This window comes from Mustela lutreola, chromosome 7, assembly GCF_030435805.1.
Source record: "Mustela lutreola isolate mMusLut2 chromosome 7, mMusLut2.pri, whole genome shotgun sequence".
Classification (NCBI taxonomy): domain Eukaryota; kingdom Metazoa; phylum Chordata; class Mammalia; order Carnivora; family Mustelidae; genus Mustela; species Mustela lutreola.
In genome coordinates, this window is record NC_081296.1 from 41790038 (window position 1) to 41808959 (window position 18922).

General features: G+C 37.5%; 1 protein-coding gene across 1 annotated transcript in view; it reads left to right on the top strand.

Annotated features, from left to right (window-relative positions):
* Nucleotides 1-7695: 7695 nt before the first annotated feature.
* Nucleotides 7696-18922, top strand: part of UNC13C (unc-13 homolog C) — a 574360-nt gene continuing 563133 nt past the window's right edge. The window contains exon 1 of the mRNA XM_059180554.1: nt 7696-10690. Within this exon, the coding sequence (XP_059036537.1) occupies nt 7699-10690 (2992 nt within the window). The 5' untranslated portion in view covers nt 7696-7698. The remainder of the gene's footprint in view (nt 10691-18922) is intronic.

The window sequence follows — 18922 nt, forward strand, 5'->3', positions numbered from 1 at the left end:
TTAGAAATCCCTTTTAACATCAAAGGATTTCCAGTTCCAGAAAATTATAGACATTGACTGTAGAAATCAAGGTAAATGTCAAATTATTTAGGATAGAGTTAGATTATCATATCATATTGGAGAACACTGGGCACAGTAGGAAGTGCCAAACCCTTGGGTTAGATTGCTTTAGAGGGAGGCAGCACAGCGAAGGGAGAAAAACAAACAAAAATCCTCAGTGAAGTCAGTGCAGGTGACCTGCATTTTCTTTCTAGTTCTGCCATGTGAACTCGGGCTAGTGTTTTAACCTTTCTGGGTTTTCACTGATGCTGTGTCCAATTTGAGGATTAGTTCTCTCTGGATTCCCCAAACCCTAGGATCCTGTAGAGGCTATATGGGCTGTAGCTCACATGGAAGCAGCAGGTAACATGGGACTCTGGCTGTATTCCCTTAAGTCAGCCCAAGGAGCTCTGGCTTTGTTAATTGTATCATTGAGTTTCCACATCTGACTTTGTTTGGAAAAACAAAAAAAGGATGGATTTTAAGGATAAAACAAACAAAAAACACATAACTTGGCTCTGGGACAATAGCGTTCCAAGTTGCTTATCTGTGCTGTACCCTGTTCTCTGTGTATGTAAGTGGGCAGAAGATGCAAAGTGTGAAATAGACAGTTTTTACCCTTGAGTAGTGTAGCTAGGAATAGGGCAAGGCCATGCTCAAGATAGTGAGTTGCCAAAGCTTATTATAAGTTTCTCAGTCTCTCCTTTCTGACCTACCCTCCTACTTGTCTCCTTTGGTAGTGGATTCTTCCTATCCTCAAGCTTCTTTGTGTTCTCTGTCTTCGTGATCACTCTTCTATGCTTAGGGAACATTCTCATAGGCCCTTTTACCAAGATACAGAATGTCTGATAAGCATTAAAACATAGGGTCCCCTTGGGGTGCCTGGGTGACTCAGTGGGTTAAGCCTCTGCCTTCGGCTCAGGTCATGATCCCAGGGTCCTGGGATCGAGCCCCACATGGGGCTCTCTCCTTAGCGGGGAGCCTGCTTCTCCCTCTCTCTCTGCCTGCCTCTCTGCCTACTTGTGATCTCTCTGTCTCTCTCTGTCAAATAAACAAATAAAATCTTTAAAAACAAAAAACATGAAAAATATAAAAAAATGAAAATGAGATTTTCATTTCAGCAAGGACCAAAATCTTAAATAAAGGGAGTAAAGCTCTAATAGTAGAAACTGGTATAGATTCTTCTTGAAGAGGCAGTTCTTCTTCAACCATAGTACGTAGGAAACCACCTTTTTCTCTAGGGTTGGTCTTTATGGGCTTAATAGTAGAGCATGGTATTGAATAATAAGGATTCCGAAGTCAGTTTGGTTTAAATTCTACCTACATAACTTCCTAGCTGTGTGGCTTTGGGCTAGCTACCTAGGTTCCCAATTTCTCAGTTTCTTGATCTGTAAAATGGGGATTAACAACAATACCTATTGCAGAGCTTACAATAAAACATTAATGTAGTAACAAAGCACTCAAGACAAAGTATGACCTAAAATAAGCATTAAAAATGGAAAATGGGCCCTGGGTGTTATACGCAACTGATGAATTGTTGAGCGCTGACTACATAAGAAACTAAAGATGTACTGTATAGTTGTCTAATTGAACATGATTTAAAAAAAATGGAAAATGTGTAAAAGAGCTATGTGATGAGTAGAAGATAATTAAGGACTAAATATCATGGTCCAGGTTATAAAAGTTATATGAAAAGGAGAAGATAACAGAATAATTAAAGAAACTTTAGTGGAAAAGATTAGTCTTTTTTTTTTTTTTTTGGGATTCAAGCCCCTGTAGTGTGGACCTGTGTTTTATTGTTTTTGTTTTTGTTTGTTTGTTTGTTTTTTAAATTTTTTATAAACATATATTTTTAGCAGCCATCAAAAGAAATGAAATCTTGCCATTTGCGACAAGATTAGTCTTGATCTATCCTTTAAATGATTGAGATCAGTATAGCTGGAGGGTATTCTAGGCAGGGTAAGAGCAAGAATAAAAGAAACAATGAAAGAATAAGTGCATCCATGGAACCAGAAAGCAGCCCAGTGTAGAGGGTACGCAATAGTATTTAGTAGGAGATTAAAAAGAAAAAAAAAAGTATGTAGGGAAATTTAGGTAGAAATCAGTTCTTGGCATGGTTTAGAATGGTGGGGAATATTATTTGAGGTTATTAAGATATTAGAGTATTACTTGTTTAAGGAGAATGTACATTATTACTATAGTGTATGAGTCAAGTTTTGGAGTTAGGATTCCCAGGCAATTACTTTAGCAATTCAGAAACTTACCATCGTTAACCATGAACTGCAAATAATAACTTCACTAGGTTACCCTGCAGAACATAGGAGTTGATAAACACAAAAGTACTTTGTAGATTCCAAAGCTCTTATAGCCATATCAGTACTTGATATGATTATTTACTCCTGAAGTAGCAGCAGGGGGGGGTGAGTAAAAAATGTAGATGGACTATAGTTGGATAAAGAAATTCACATAATATCTACTTACCGAAAATAAAAAGACACAGTTCATTTAACCTTCATTCTTGGGGAAATGAGTCTTTCTGTTTATTTTTTTTAAGAATAATTTATGAGCTTAGGATCAACCTCTTAATCAGTTTCAGGTTTGATCATTTTTGTTAAAAGAATTTTGATACATAAATACCCAGTTCACCTACTTTAGTGCATTTGGTAAGAAACATAAAATTGTTTATTGATCTGACAATACTTTAAATTAATTCTGGTAAGGATTTAGCAATAAGTTACTGTTTAAAGGTTCATTAGCTCTTTTAGCTCAGTAGGGCACCCAGCTTTATAGTCATATTAAATAGCTCTCTTACAAAATGAATTTAACATACCTATGAAATGTATTTTACCTCCCATTCAAGCTTAGTATGTTTTTCAGAGCTAATAAACTTGCAGTCTGAATCTGGGGTTGGAGTCAGGTTGTGTTTCTTGTTAATTACATGACCTAAGTCAAATTTTCTAAAAACTTGAAATTGCAGCTACTTTATCTGGAAAATAATAATACATAGCTTACACAGTTATGGGAATTAAGTGAGATGAAGTAAATTTTAGAAAACTAGACACACATGGTGCTTGGCACATAGTAACAATGAAATACTATTACCAGCCTTTCCGTAAGAACCTCGTCTAATATTTTAATCTCTCTCAAAGGTCTTCTCAAACTCTTTAATCTTACCCCCCAAACTTTATTAACAAAATTTGTGTGAGGCTGTGTTAATAAAGGTAATACAACTGGGGCGGGGGAGTGTAAGATTTTGCATACAGGTAGTTGAGAATCATATGATGATATCCTGGTCTCTCCCCATCTCCTTAACCCCCTTTCCTCATAAAGGGAACTTCTCAACCTAAGTTTCAATACTTATCACATTCTGTTACCATTTTGCCCATCCAGGCATCTCTCCCTGTGGTCCCCATCTTTCTCCAAGGTAGATACTTCTCCCTCTTTGGACAGGACATGATGTTTATGATATATGCATTTTGCTCAGACTACATCTCTTTCTCTGAATTTTTAAAGTCAAGCACAGCTATCTCAGGCTTCTTGGATCTCCATTGTTTATCTATTAACTCATGGACTTACTATTTGTCTATTCATTCACTTATATAGTCACTCATTTGTACAACAAACATCATGAGTTTACTATGTAATTTGCGATATGGATATTTAAAGTTAAAAAGAACATGACCTTAGCTTTCCAAGAGTTGACAGTCCTATTTGAGAGATAGAGACATAGATAGCATATTTTACATAAATAATTACTGTCAGAGTTACCATAAAAAAGGTACACTGAAGACATTGTGGGAGCCCACAGTAAGGAGTGCTGACTCTGAGGAGGTCAAACAGGTTGATGTTGATCCCTGCTGGGTCTAGGATATATAGATATTGTAGAGATGTTCATGAGAGATACATGTGGAGGTAAAGGAAAGGATAAGTTATTGGTTGCAGAAGGAACAGCATGGAAAAAGGCACACTGGTGAGGCAACAGTATGGTAATCAGGAAATGTTACACCTCAGTGTGGCTGGGGCCGATGTGCTAGTGGGAATGACAGAGAATGCATTTGCTGAAACTGGCAAAGTTTTAAGTAGGAAGACTTACATCTTTGATTAAGTTTAGAGAGGAGATTTGAAAGAAGGGCCAGGTTAGAGTTGGGAAGACCACAGAGAGTACAATGATAATAGTTCAGATGAGAAATTGTGGAGTTCAGAACTAAGGCATTACTAGCAGGATGAGGCGACATATTCATATCAGTTTGGACCCAGGATGGATCATATGGAAGCTGGAATGACTCCTGGGTATATGTCCTGAGGAATTAGACAACTATAATAATAATTATCTATAATCATGAGATTAATAATTCACAAAAATGACTAGGTTGGATGGAGTTTAATTTGGGGCAACCAGATGAAGATATTTAGTAAGTGGCTGAAGTGGAGGTCAATTCTTTTTTCTTTAAAATTAGTTTAAAAAAATATACACCTGTGAAACCATCACCACAGTCCATGCCACAAACATATCCATCATCTCCAAAAGTTTCCACCCGCCCTTTTTTAAATTACTATTTTGTGATATGAACGCTTAACGTAAGATCAACCCTCTTGGGGCGCCTGGGTGGCTCAGTGGGTTAAGCCGCTGCCTTCGGCTCAGGTCATGATCCCAGGGTCCTGGGATCGAGCCCCGAATCGGGCTCTCTGCTCAGCAGGGAGCCTGCTTCCTCCTCTCTCTCTGCCTGCCTCTCTGCCTGCTTGTGATCTCTCTCTGTCAAATAAATAAATAAAATCTTTAAAAAAAAAAAGATCAACCCTCTTGGCAAACATTTTATGTATATAATACAACATTATTAACTCTTAGCACTATGCTATACAGCTGATCTCTAGGCTTTATTTCTCTTATATAACCGGAACTTTGTACCCTGAGGCCAATTATTCAGTAAACATTTATTGAGAGCTTATCATGCATGCTGAGACAAGTTATAGTTTTTATCCTTAAAGAGGACATCATGAGTGGAGAAAGAAAGAAGACTGTAACACAGAAAAGTTCTAATTGGGAGAGTGTGGCAGAGAGGACAGCTCAATGTGGGTGGCTGGTGAAGTGTTCACAGGACAAATGATTCTGGAGTTTAAATACAATTTTTATAGACAGGATGGGCAAGATACAAATGATATTCTAGGTAGGGAACAGAAAAGTTACTGAGGCGTGAAGGAGCATAGAGCCCTTAGCGAATAACAAGTCACTTTGTGTGGCTGGAATGCAGAGCAAGTGAGTTTGTAGGTGCAACAGTGGACATGGGCCCTTGGTTTCTTTCTTTCTTTCTTTCTTTCTTTCTTTCTTTCTTCTTTTCTTTCTTTCTGTTTTTTGTTTTGTTTTGTTTTGTTTTGTTTTTGAGGCAGGACTTCAATTCAGTTTGAACTTTCCTGCTCAAAATTTTGCCAACAATTATTGCCTAGAACAATAGTTGTGAGCAAATAATGCAGGTCAGGAAATGCATAGCAATTTCATGAAACATCAGAGGCATTGACAAAATTGTTGCTCTAATTCAAACAAGAAGTACTTTTTTAAAAAGATTTTATTTATTATTTATTTGACATAGATCACAAGTAGGCAGAGAGGCAGGCAGAGAGGAAGGGAAGCAGGCTCCCTGCTGAGCAGAGAGCCTGATGTGGGGCTCCATCCCAGGACCCTGAGATCATGACCTGAGCCAAAGGCAGAGGCTTTAAACCACTGAGCCACCCAGGTGCCCCAAACAAGAAGTATTTGTTTTAAGGTTTGATAGACTCAGAATCTTGGGTTGAATGATTAGTAGAATAGTTTAATGTGTGAAAGTTGGTTTTAAAATAATTTCCTTTCCTTCCTCTCACTTAAATTTCCAAAGTCTTCTCTCCACAAGGAAAGGTTGTCTAGGGGTACAATAAGTATTTTTAAAATTTAATTCAAGAGTCAATTTCTTGACATTTTTATTAGCAGAAAACAGGTCCTGACTTGAAATTATGAATGAATATCAAATTGTTTTAGACAAGAGGAATTAGACTCTTTAACTGTTCATGAAACCCCAAAGACAAGGACTTCTTTAGAATCTCTTTCTCTCCTCCATCTTTATGCTTCCCTTTCTCACTTACGTTGCTCTGTTTCTTGTGAAACTTGGCTCCTGGCCAGAACATGTTTTCCCCCTGAGTCCCTGAAGAATGCAAGTGAAGTAAACATGGCAGATTTTCAAGCAGAGGGAGCTTATAAAGAGTCAGCCAGCTCCTAAAACCATATGCAGTTTATGATGTATTCTTTAAAGAATTACATCAATTCTTTGCCTACCCAAATATGTAGTTCAATGTTAGCAAAGGCTTTTGGCTGTTACCATTACTCTATGGTATCTTTCAACTGTAAAATAGTTAAGTTTAGTCCCACCAAATTTTATTTGAATACTACCACATACAAGGCATGGTACTGGTGAGCCAGGAAATTGAATGTAAACTTTGTTCTCTTCCTTCTCCCTTTGCTTCTTCTTCTACTTCATGTAATTCAAGAAACTAACCATGATAAAGATTAGTTGCTGGTGTGGTCACATGCATTATAAAATACTGAATCATTGGATGAATTATATATGACCAGTTTTTGGTTATCCATGGGCACATCTAATTTGTGGCACAATTTCCTTTTGTAATTTGGTACTTGATCTCCTGTCAGAGTTCTAACCTAGGGTTGGGTTCCCCAGCATCTGCCATAAGGCTGTGCCAGTTGATTGGGATGGCTCAACTCTTCCAAGTCATGTCCTCTCAAAATTTGGATATATTATCTATGTTTTCAAATGTATTTCCTCTTGGTATTTATTTCATCATATGAAATATTTCTCACTTGGGTTACTTTATTATTTAAGAAATTCCCAGTCATTGAATACCTAGAAAAAGAAAATGTTATTTGAATAAGAAAAGGTCTTACATACATAAATAATATTAATTTGATGAATTTTGAATGTCTAGGATAGGGAGAACATTAAATTTTGAATGCTTATGCTTATGTTTGTGTAAGTTAATGTACTTTTAAGAAAGGAAATAAAGTGGAAATGATAATGTCATGTAGTCAATATAGCTTTTAAAATTTGCTTATTTTCTTACATAGTCTTTCCTAAATAGCCATTGTTACCTTTTATTACTATGTCTGCTCATTTATTCAGTTCAGTTGTGTCCACCCATAAGTGTTAGGAAGAAAAATATGACTTAAACATAGTTATTGGTAAGGATTTGCTTTACAATTATTTTAAAAGTAAATGCGTACTGAAATTCAGATATTCCCCTGCTTCCTCACCCCGGCAACTTTTCACACACTGTGTATCATGAATACTTCTGGAAAAATGTTAGAAATGGGCTAAATCTAGAATTGAATTCTGATATTCATTTTAACCTTCCTTTCTTTCAGACACTCTATGAAGTTATGTGGAAATGAGAGAGAGTCATGAAACCCTTTTGCCTGGAGAGAATGTCCTTCATAAATGGAGCTTTGTTTCTGGTTTTCACGGGACTGTGACACGGCGGCGGAGCCATGGCTGCCCTGCCTGCTATTTTCAATAATTCACAGAACATCTGAACAGAGATGCTTGCCTTGAATTTACAGATTTCCATCCCGGTACCTTGTTTACTTCTTTGGGGCAGAAAAGCTTGCACTAATTGCTCTCCATGGTGGCTAATCTTTTCAAGACCCTGATTTTACCTTATATACATAAGCTTTGCAAAGGAATGTTTACAAAGAAATTGGGAAATACAACCAAAAAAAAAGAGAATCATCCGCAGAAAAAGGATCAAGACTTTCCCACTCCTGGCCAGACCAAACCCCCCAAATTTTCTAATACCTTAAAAAGCACTGTAAAGAAGATTGCAAAGTGTTCATCTACTCGCAACTTATCCACCGAAGAGGAGGGGGTTAATAAAGAGTTTTCCCTCTCGCCAACATTCAGTTACCGAGTAGCAATTGCCAATGGCCTCCGAAAGAACATTAATGTAACCAACGGTGATAATGAGGATCAGCTTCAAGAGTTATCTTCAATTGAGAGTTCCTATTCAGAATCACTCAATGAACTAAGGAGTAGTACAGAAAACCAGGCGCAGCCAACACTCACAATGCCAGTTAGACGCAATAGAAAGAGTTCAAGCAGCCTGGCCCCCTCTGAGGGCAGCTCCGATGGAGAACGCACTCTACATAGCTTGAAACTAGGAGCGTTACGCAAACTGAGAAAATGGAAGAAGAGTCAGGAGTGTGTCTCGTCAGATTCAGAGTTGAGCACAATGAAGAAAACCTGGGGAATAAGAAGTAAATCTTTGGACAGAACGGCGCGAAACCCAAAGACAAATCCCCTGGAACCAGGTTTCAGTTCCTCTGGGTGCATTAGCCAGACACACGATGTCATGGAAATGATCTTCAAGGAACTTCAGGGTATAAGTCAGATCGAAACAGAACTTTCTGAACTACGAGGGCATGTCAATGCTCTCAAGCATTCCATTGATGAGATCTCCAGCAGTGTGGAGGTTGTACAAAGTGAAATCGAACAGCTACGTACAGGGTTTGTCCAGTCTCGGAGAGAAACCAGAGACATCCATGATTATATTAAACATTTAGGTCATATGGGTAGCAAGGCAAGCCTGAGATTTCTAAATGTGCCTGAAGAAAGATATGAATACGTTGAAAGTGTGGTATATCAAATTCTAATAGATAAAATGGGTTTCTCAGATGCACCAAATGCTATTAAAATTGAATTTGCTCAAAGGATAGGGCACCAGAGGGACTGCCCAAATGCAAAGCCTCGACCCATACTTGTGTACTTCGAAACCCCGCAGCAAAGGGATTCCGTCTTAAAAAAATCCTACAAACTCAAAGGGACAGGAATTGGAATCTCAACAGATATTCTTACTCATGATATAAGAGAAAGAAAAGAGAGAGGGATACCGTCCTCCCAGACATATGAGAGCATGGATATAAAACTGTCTACTCCAGAGCCCAAAAGCAAGAAGAACAATTGGCAGTCACCTGATGACAGTGATGGAGAGCTGGAACCTGACCTCAATAGAAACAGTTACGCTGTGCTTTCCAAGTCAGAGTTTCCAACAAAAGGAAGTACTTCCAAGTCAAGTTCAAAATCACACAACGCTAGAGCCAAGAATAAAACTGTGAGTAGCAGCAGAATTTCAAATAAATCTGATTATGATAAAATTTCCTCACAATTGCCAGAATCAGATAATTTGGAAAAACAAACTGCAACCCGTTATGCAGATGCTACACCCCTCTGGCACTCACAGAGCGATTTTTTCACTGCTAAACTTAGTCGTTCTGAATCAGATTTTTCCAAACTGTGTCAGTCTTACTCAGAGGATTTTTCAGAAAACCAGTTTTTTACTAGAGCTAATGGAAGCTCCCTCCTGTCATCGTCAGACCGGGAACTTTGGCAGAGGAAACAGGAGGGCACACCTACCTTGTATGACAGTCTGCAGGATCAGCGTTTGAATGGGGCCATGGAAGGAGTCCAAGGGCAGAGTAAAATCGGGAACACAGAAACTGTGGATAGTGGAATGAGTAATGGCATGGTGTGTGCATCTGGAGACCAAAGTCATTACAGTGATTCTCAGTTCTCTTTGCAGGAGGATCTTTCTCCTTGGAAGGAATGGAATCAAGCAGAGCAAGGAGCTGACTTAGGTTTGGATTCATCCACCCAGGAAGCTCTTGACTATGACACAAACAGTCTATCTGATCAACAGCTAGAGGTTTATAATAAAGACCTAGAAGACTTGGGAAAGTGCCACAGTGATGTTCAGGATGACTCTGAGAGCTATGATTTCACCCAAGATGACAACTCATCTCCGTGCCCCGGGTTGGATAATGAACCACGAGGCCAGTGGGTTGGCCAGTATGATTCTTACCAGGAAGCTAATTCTAATGAGCTGTACCAAAATCAAAACCAATTGCCCATGATGTATGGAAGTCAAAGTGAATTGCAAAGTGATGACTCAGAGGATGCCCCACCCAAATCGTGGCACAGTCGATTAAGCATTGACCTTTCTGATAAGGCTTTCAGCTTTCCAAAATTTGGATCTACATTACAGAGGGCTAAATCAGCCTTGGAGGTGGTATGGAACAAAAGCACCCAGAGTCTCAGTGGGTATGAAGACAGTGGCTCTTCCCTAATGGGAAGATTTCGGACATTATCCCAATCAACTGCAAATGAATCAAGTACCACCCTTGACTCTGACATCTACACAGAGCCTTTTTACTACAAAGCAGAGGATGAGGAGGACTATAGTGAACCAGTGGCTGATAACGAGACAGATTATGTTGAAGTGATGGAACAAGTCCTTGCTAAGCTAGAAAATAGGACTAGTATGACTGAAACAGATGAGCAAATGCAGGTATATGATCACCCTTCGTATGAAACACCCTATGAAACTCCACAAGATGAGGGTTATGATGGGCAGGGAGATGATGTGGTTAGTGAAGAGGGATTGGAACCCTTAAATGAAACATCAGCTGAAATGGAAATAAAAGAAGATGAAAACCAAAACATCCCTGAACAGCCAGTGGAAATCACAAAGCCAAAGAGAATCCGCCCCTCTTTCAAAGAAGCAGCTTTAAAAGCTTATAAGAAGCAAATGGCAGAACTGGAAGAGAAGATCCTGGCTGGAGGTACTCATGTTTATGTGCTACGTTTTGAGCTAGTTGTATTTTAACATTGGGTGGTTGGTGCTTCTTTAGAGTATGTTCTATGTTTACTCTTTGGAAAAGAATGTATTTGCAAGAAATTTGCATGTTTATTTTGAAAAGGGTATTATTTTATTCTGCTCCCCCAACAGGCTGGGCTTGATGACTTAAAATCAAAGTGTTTCCAAGTAGTTCATACTAAAATGAGCCCTACTGTCTGTGGATCAAGATTTCTCTGTTAGCATTGGTACAAACCCCATTTCATATTGAATAACCTTGTGGCATCAGTCATGAAAAAGAGTGTGAGTAAAATCAAAGAGCAGCCTGGGATTATTCTTTGGTTCGATAGGTTTATAGGGATGAGGAGAATGATGTAGTTAAAGAATTAGGAAAATAAGAACTTTTTTTTTTTACTTTTAATTTCATTTAAACTTCACCCACACTTACCCAACCCCTTACTATTTATTTTATTTGCATGCTCATCACTTTATATCTTTATAAATTATATATTGGACCTCCAGGATAATCACTCCCTTTCCCATCAAATCTATAGTTTGGGGCCTGCCAGTAGGAAGAGGTGGGTTTGCACAGCCAACCCTGACCAGCCCCATGGAGGACCGCTGTCTCCCTCACTGTTTATTGATGCAGTTGAAGGAGCACAATAGAGGTAAAACCCTAGGCCATGCCTGAATGGTCATGAGTCACTCTTGAGTAGGAGTCAATATTGAGTAGAGTCAAGTTCCCCTCTAAGGAGTGGATTGGAAATCTCTCCACACTTACGGAAATGAAAAGAGTACCTACCTTATTTAACAATTTTACTTGATTTTCTGGGGAAACAATTTTGGATCACACACGTGAAAATTAGCCACTTAGAAATAATAACTTTTTTTTTTACTTTTTACTTTCATTTAAACTTCACCCACACTTACCCAATCCCTTACTATTTATTTTATTTGCATGCTTATCACTTTATATCTCTGGGATAGTTTGATTATCTCAGTTGTAATGAATTATATGTTTTAAAATTTTCATTATTTATGGTATTATAATCTTTAACTGAAATATTTACATAATATTTCACAAAGATATATATTTATGTGATTAACTGGTACTTGCCATTATGAGGTAATATAACAATTTCTGCTGCTAGTAGCTGATTATAGCATCCTTGTCTTGAACAAAATTGTGATCAGACACTCTTCCAAACTGGTCATTTTCTCATTGATATGGGTGGATTCTTGAATAATCAGAAAATTTTATTGTTCAACTGTTTTAGGCCCTAAGGTAATTGAAATAACAATTAAGATTATGTGCTCTAAACAAATATGTTTATATAAAACAACACACCCTATTAATATAAGTACAACATAAGTCAAAGGGATCTTGGGTACATTGGCTGTGACTTTGCTGTTGTTTTCAGGAAGTAATTCTCAACTATATTTAAAAGCACTTTGAAGGTAGGGAATAGTCAAAATTTTGTGCAAATAACAATTCATAACTCTCTTATTTAAGAGTGATATTTAATAGTTAGATATCCTTATGACTGAAACTCAGTTTATAGTTTCTTGGGATAAAGGCCAGCAGTTTGCCATTGTATTTTATTTGCTGTGGGTTCAGAGAAGTCTACTCAAGAGCGTATTAAGACTAACCAGTGTGTGTGCATGTGTGTCATGTTGTGATATAATCAATGTTTTAATGCCAAGTGGTTAAAATATTTGAAATACTAGGCAGTATTATAAAAATTACAAAACTACATGTTTCAGAAAAAAAAGATCTTCATTAATTTTGAAAAACTTCAAATTAGCAAGCATCTATAAAATAGATTGCTATGGGGATTGCCCCTTCAAGTAGTTAACAACCTTAATCATCCAGGTGCACTTAATCTTAGAGAACAAAAATTCACTTAGTTAGCTATACATCACCAATTTAAGAATCTTCAAATAGGTAAGACAACATTGAACCATAGAGCTGACTCACTAATGAGTGAGTAGTGAGGCTACTCACTGGCTACTGGGGACCTAGACCCCCCTCCACCATCTTGGAGCTTGGCTTGTTATCCTTGAGCCAGCTTTAAATGGAATCTGTTGGGAATCATCTGTCCTAGAGGAAATCAGACACACATCCTTAAGATGCTCTTTGGTCGCTTGAAAGGCACCAGATTGACTACCCAGGAGGCTGCAGTAGCCTAGATTTTAAAGGCCATCTTTTCTCCCTTTGGCAGGAGTCAGGCAGTTGTCCCCCTCCTGTGCCACCAATATGCCTCAGGAGAAAAGGCAGCCAAAGAAGGGCATTTTTCAGGCCCCTTCACTGCTCCAAGCATCCCAATGAGGTGCCAATCGTCATGATGGACTTTGTGCCCAAGGCCATCTGCTTACTGGGCTTTGGGCAGATGCCAACAGATTTTTCTCTTCATGACTACCTAGTCATCATTGGGTAGCAGTGCTGTCTTTTTTCCATTACTAATCTGGCAAGATTAGACTGTAGAGCTCTTGCTGTAAAACTCCATGGGATGCTGTTCCCCTGATAGAGCTTTATGGAATTATAAGCTCATAATTGTGAATTATTTCAACTTTTGTCTATAGGGTCCTGGTAAAGGGGAATTCTAAAGACCCCAGTATTTATACATATGGATATTTGGTCATATTGTTTTTGAGAGCCTTCACCTTGAATAGCATGCCAATGGGAAAGAGATTTTGGACTATGTGTAGCCAGAAACTCCATGAGGTCATCTTCTTCCCCTATTGCTGAACCCTGCTGAGTGGTGCCTTTTGTGTAGCTGGCCTAAACCCTATACCATGATAGTGACTCAGATCTCCACTTCCAGCCCTGTATCACCCATCAAGTGGAATTAACTATTGTCTTTTCTGAATTCCCAGATACTTGCCTACTTGTACTGGCTTCTACCTTCCATAATGACAGTTTGTGCCCATTTCTCATTTGCTCTTCTAAAGTAATCTAGAGATGAGAGGTTTGTCTTCTTCTTCTACTTCTTCTTTTTTTTTTTTTTTCATTTGCACTGTGCCTAAATGAGCGCTTTATACAGAGTTGGCACTGAGTTAATATGTGTTGGATTAAAGCCTGAATCAATTGGAACAGAATACTAAATTAAAAAAATACAACAAGCTTCAAAGTCACATCAAAATCTAAAGTGTGGCCTTAATTTCTAAGATTATGACTTTATTTTTTGAGAATTCAGGAGTATGATTAGAAATGGAAGATTATCCTTATTAAATAGTAAATTTTTAAATTTGAGTATACTTGACATACAATCTTATATTAGTTTCAGTGTACAACATAATGGTTTGACAACTTCTACATTATGCTGTGCTCACCACAAGTGTCGCAACCATCTGTCACCATGCAATGCTCTTACAGTACCATTGACTTTGTTCCCTATGCTGTGCCTTTTATTTCCATGATGTATTCATTCCGTAACTGAAAGCTGATATCTCCCCCACTCCCTATCACTGATTTTGTCTATTCCTCTGTCCCTCTCTGGTCTGGTGAACATCAGTTTGTTCTCTGTGTTTGTAGGTCTGGTTCTGCTTTTTGTTTGTTTGTTTGTTTATTTATTTTTTTGTTAGAGTCTCCTGATGAGTGGAATCCTATGTATTTGTCTTACTCAGTCTGACTTATTTCACTTAGTATAATACTCTCTAGGTCTGTCCTCATTGTCACAAATGGCGAGATCTCATCCTTTTTTTTTTTAAATAGCTGCATAATATTTGCGTGTGCATGCACCAACACCCCCCCCCCCACATCTTCCTTGCCCATTAATCAATCGATGGACCCTTAGATTGCTGGCTTTATTGACTATTATAATAATGCTACAATAAACAGAAGGGGTGCATTTATCTTTTTGAACTAGTAAGAGCTAGTTCAAACTAGAACTAATGAGTATTATTGAATACTACTATGTATCAGATATTTTCCAGTCAGTTTCTCTGTTTTTATTTTTACTTCTTACAATACCACAATGAATTCGATTCCATGGTTATTCCATTTTACAAGTGAGGAAACTGAGGTGCTGAAAACGTACATGACTTACCCGATGTCTTACAGATAGTAAGGGGTGGATCTAGAGTTAAAGAGATGGTTATTTTAGTTATTTAAAGAGCCATATCCTTACTTTATTCACTTTTTAAGGTGGAAAAACATGCTGGGAAAGGGACAGCACTAGCTGCAGGTTTGTTGCAACTAAAGGATTTTCTTTAAAAAGCAGTAATAATATGAAAGGCACTGGGGTTTTGATATAAAATAGTTCATTCACAGTTTTTCTGCCTCAAGTCCCTGGTACATCTTATAAATCTTGTAGAGACTTGTAGAGCCCAATAAATACAGTACAATAGCAGCTCAAAGGATGATGTATTTGACGTCTGGGTATACTTGACCTGGAATTAGAGTCTAACATGAGTTGAAGTAAATTTTCTTTAGCAGAACAAAAATCTTGTTTTGTTTTGAAATGCCATTCCCAGGCTGTCTGTAGATTCTGAAAGAGACTGTGACACTTGTAATTAACATAATTGATGATATTTTTACCATGGTGTGCCTTTTGTTTTCTAGTAGTTGTAGAAATATTGTAGAAATATGTAGAAATAAGTAGTTGTGGAAATATTTTGGCTCCAACAAAGATATGAAATTGGATGTAGAATGTTTCCCTGAAGTTCAGACTTCATTATATTAGACTAGTGGTTCCTAATCTAGCTGATTGTTGGAATCATCTGGAGAGCTTTTGTAGTACTTGTTGTTCCCAAGAGTTGTTGTAAAATTATTAATTATATATATTAGGATTATATATAATATTAATTATATATATTAGGATTAATTAATATATATGTATATGTATACATATTAGGATCCTGTCACTAAATGTTTTGATTTTGTGGTTCTGTATTGGGGCCCATGGATCTTTATCCAAAACTGTACGTGTTATTGATGAATTACATGTGTCCTTGTAAATAACACACACATACACACAAAAAAATCCAGAAAATCCCAAAGTAAAAAGTAAAATTAAAAATTTCTATTCTTCAGAGAAAGATAATTTATTTCTGGCACTGTATAAGCACACATACACTTCTCTTCTTTTTGAATTTACCATAAATAGTATATTACATTTCATATATTCATGTTGTTCTGCACCTTGCTTTTTTCACATAATATGTATTTGTAAGATCTTATTATATGATTACTACTGTATTATTTTTAGTGACACAGAGATTTCCACTATAGTTATTCCATAATTTATTGACTCAGTGCCCTACCATGAACAGTGAGGTTTCTTACAAACTCAAAAGCAATGCAGACCTATTCGCTGCATTTGTGCCAATGAAATAAGAGGTATAAATTCCTAGATGTGAAAATTACTCAGTTAATGGATGTCCTCCAGCTTTGGAGAGTTAGGATCTTAGGAAGTCTACATCAATTCATAACACCTATCATAACTGTAAATTTATATTTATGTATATAAGTATTTGGTTATTGTAGATCTCTGCTACTAGACTGGTACTAGCTACTAGCTGGTAGTGTCAATGAGTGAATTTTTCTTTCTGTTACTATTCTAATGCTAGAGCTTAGGTCAGTGGCATAGAGTAAGTACTCAAAATTTTTTTTTAAAGATTTTATTCATTTATTTGACAGAGAGAGGTCACAAGTAGACAGAGAGGCAGGCAGAGAGAGAGAGAGGAGGAAGCAGGCTCCCTGCCCAGCAGAGAGCCCGATGCGGGACTCGATCCCAGGACCCTGAGATCATGACCTGAGCCGAAGGCAGAGGCTTAACCCACTGAGCCACCCAGGTGCCCTTCAATAAGTTTTTGTTGACTAGATAAATACATGCTAGGCTACTTGTTATGTTGCTGGACTACCTCGTTCCACATATGGTGGAGAACTCATAAAATTAAAATACATTCTGGTTGTTTTTCTTTCAATCAAAAGGACATTTGAAAACTATACGTATTTCCACATAATACAATAAGTAAAACATTGAGAATGAGAGCATGACTTTTCCTTCTTTGGCTCAATCACATTTGTGAGAAGGCTAGCTATTCTCTCTATGATGGTGTAACCTGTACGTCTACAAAACCTTAGTTGAATTTACTTAAATTCCAGGCTTAATGTTTAAAATGAATAAAATTTTCAACTTAGTTTTGGGGTTTTACTGGCCCAATTCTATCAACAGGTGCCTCTCAAACTTTAGGGTCCAGGTCAGGAGGGATGGGGTCTGTCTTTTTTCATATGTGCTGTGGGTGTTTCTGATGCCAGTGATCATCAGAACACATTTAAAGAGTGCTACTCAATACTGTGTAGCAAATATTTCACCTGCCTACATAGAGTTGTTTTTAGCTTTTCTTTTCAAACTAGAAGAGATAGAATCATTGTAAAGAAACACAGGAATAATTTTCACCCTTAAAAACAAGTACAGAATGACTTCCTAGTTCTCCAGAATAGAAGGTTATTACATTTATGAAAAGATTTTGATAATATCTGTACATTAAATCATAGAAAGTAATAGATGTATTCCTTGAAAGGTGTGTGTAAACTGAAAATTTTAAAAATTATCTATTTCAAAATTTCTAGGAGATTTTGCTGTAGAAACCTTTCAATGCTTATTTTGTCTACAAATAAATTCCCACCATCCTACATATCCCACATTTTATCTGTTTTTGCAAGTTTGAGGTTTGATTCATTATTATTGTTAGCAGTAATAGTAGTAGTAGTAATAGTAGTAGTACATTTTTACTCAAAGTAAGTGTAATGATACTGGTTACAGTAGAAGACAAGCCATTTGTCAGTGTTCCATTAAAGCACAATGCATGGGGCGCCTGGGTGGCTCAGTGGGTTAAGCCACTGCCTTCGGCTCAGGTCATGATCTCAGGGTCCTGGGATCGAGTCCCGCATCGGGCTCTCTGCTCAGCAGGGAGCCTGCTTCCTCCTCTCTCTCTCTGCCTGCCTTTCTGCCTACTTGTGATCTCGCTCTGTCAAATAAATAAATAAAATCTTTAAAAAAAAAAGCGCAATGCATAGCAATAAACTTTTTGTTTTTAATTCTTTAGAATTACCTTATAATGTAAAGTGATTGTTTCAGTTTTTGAAATAAACTGTGATCTAGAAAGGAGACCTATGAGAATGAAGTGGCCGAGGGCCCCTACAGGCAGTAGACACAGCTGACATCTCTACTTCTTGTTCGACATAAAACCCCAATGCACAGGGAATAATTCTTCTCTGTCCTTCTAGGGTACAAGATTGGAACTCAAAGAACATTTGAGAAGAGAGACAGATAATAATGGTGGTGTATATAAGGAGATTAGTTCCAAGTGGAGCCAAAAGTTTTCTTCTGTTTCTTTTCCTGGCTTACTTGTTTCTCTCTCTCTCTCTCTCTCTCTCTTTCTTTCTTTCTTTCTCCCCTTCTCTTCCCTTCCCTTCCCTTTCTTTCTTTCTTTCTTCTTTCTTTCTTTCCTTCCTTCCTTCCTTCCTTCCTTCTTTTCTCTTTGGTTTTATTTTTATTTTTTTAAAGTGAAACCAAAGGTTTCAAAGTATATTCTGGTGTGAGATAGAGCAAAGAGAAAGAGTAGAAAACCAATACGTATTTAATGCCTTCCTAAAGATTCAGTTCTAGAAATTTTAAGGACATACTTAATTCTCACTATAATCTTGGGAAGATATCACAGATATTCACACACACACACACACACACACACACACACACACACAATCTCCACACTTTAAATATGAGATGACTGAGACTGAGACTCAGAGAAGCAAAAGCAGGTTCAGGTCATACAGCTGTTGATGGAATCTGATATACATCTGACAGAATCCAAAGCTTGATGCTATTTCTGTGACATCTCATTGCAAGTTGTGGGTAAGTCTTATCATGAAAGGGTTTGGCCTATGTGCTTCAAGGTCAGCCAGTATTGTGTTAATTGCTGTAGTCGTGATCTCTGTCAACACAAAATGAGTAATAATGATTTGGGCTAAGAGGTAGTATCACATTTTTAGGCAGTTTAGAAACTTGGAAGGGGGACATTTGTCACATTAAAAGACTATTAGGAGTGAAGAGGTGCTAATAACAGTAGTTTTTGAGGCTTGAAACCATTCTATAGAAGGGAGGGAAGAAATTCACAAGGATACAAAAATGCCATCTATTAACAGTAACAATAAAAATGTAGAGTTCAAAGACTTTATCTATTTATAATTATTAATGGCTCCCAAACTATG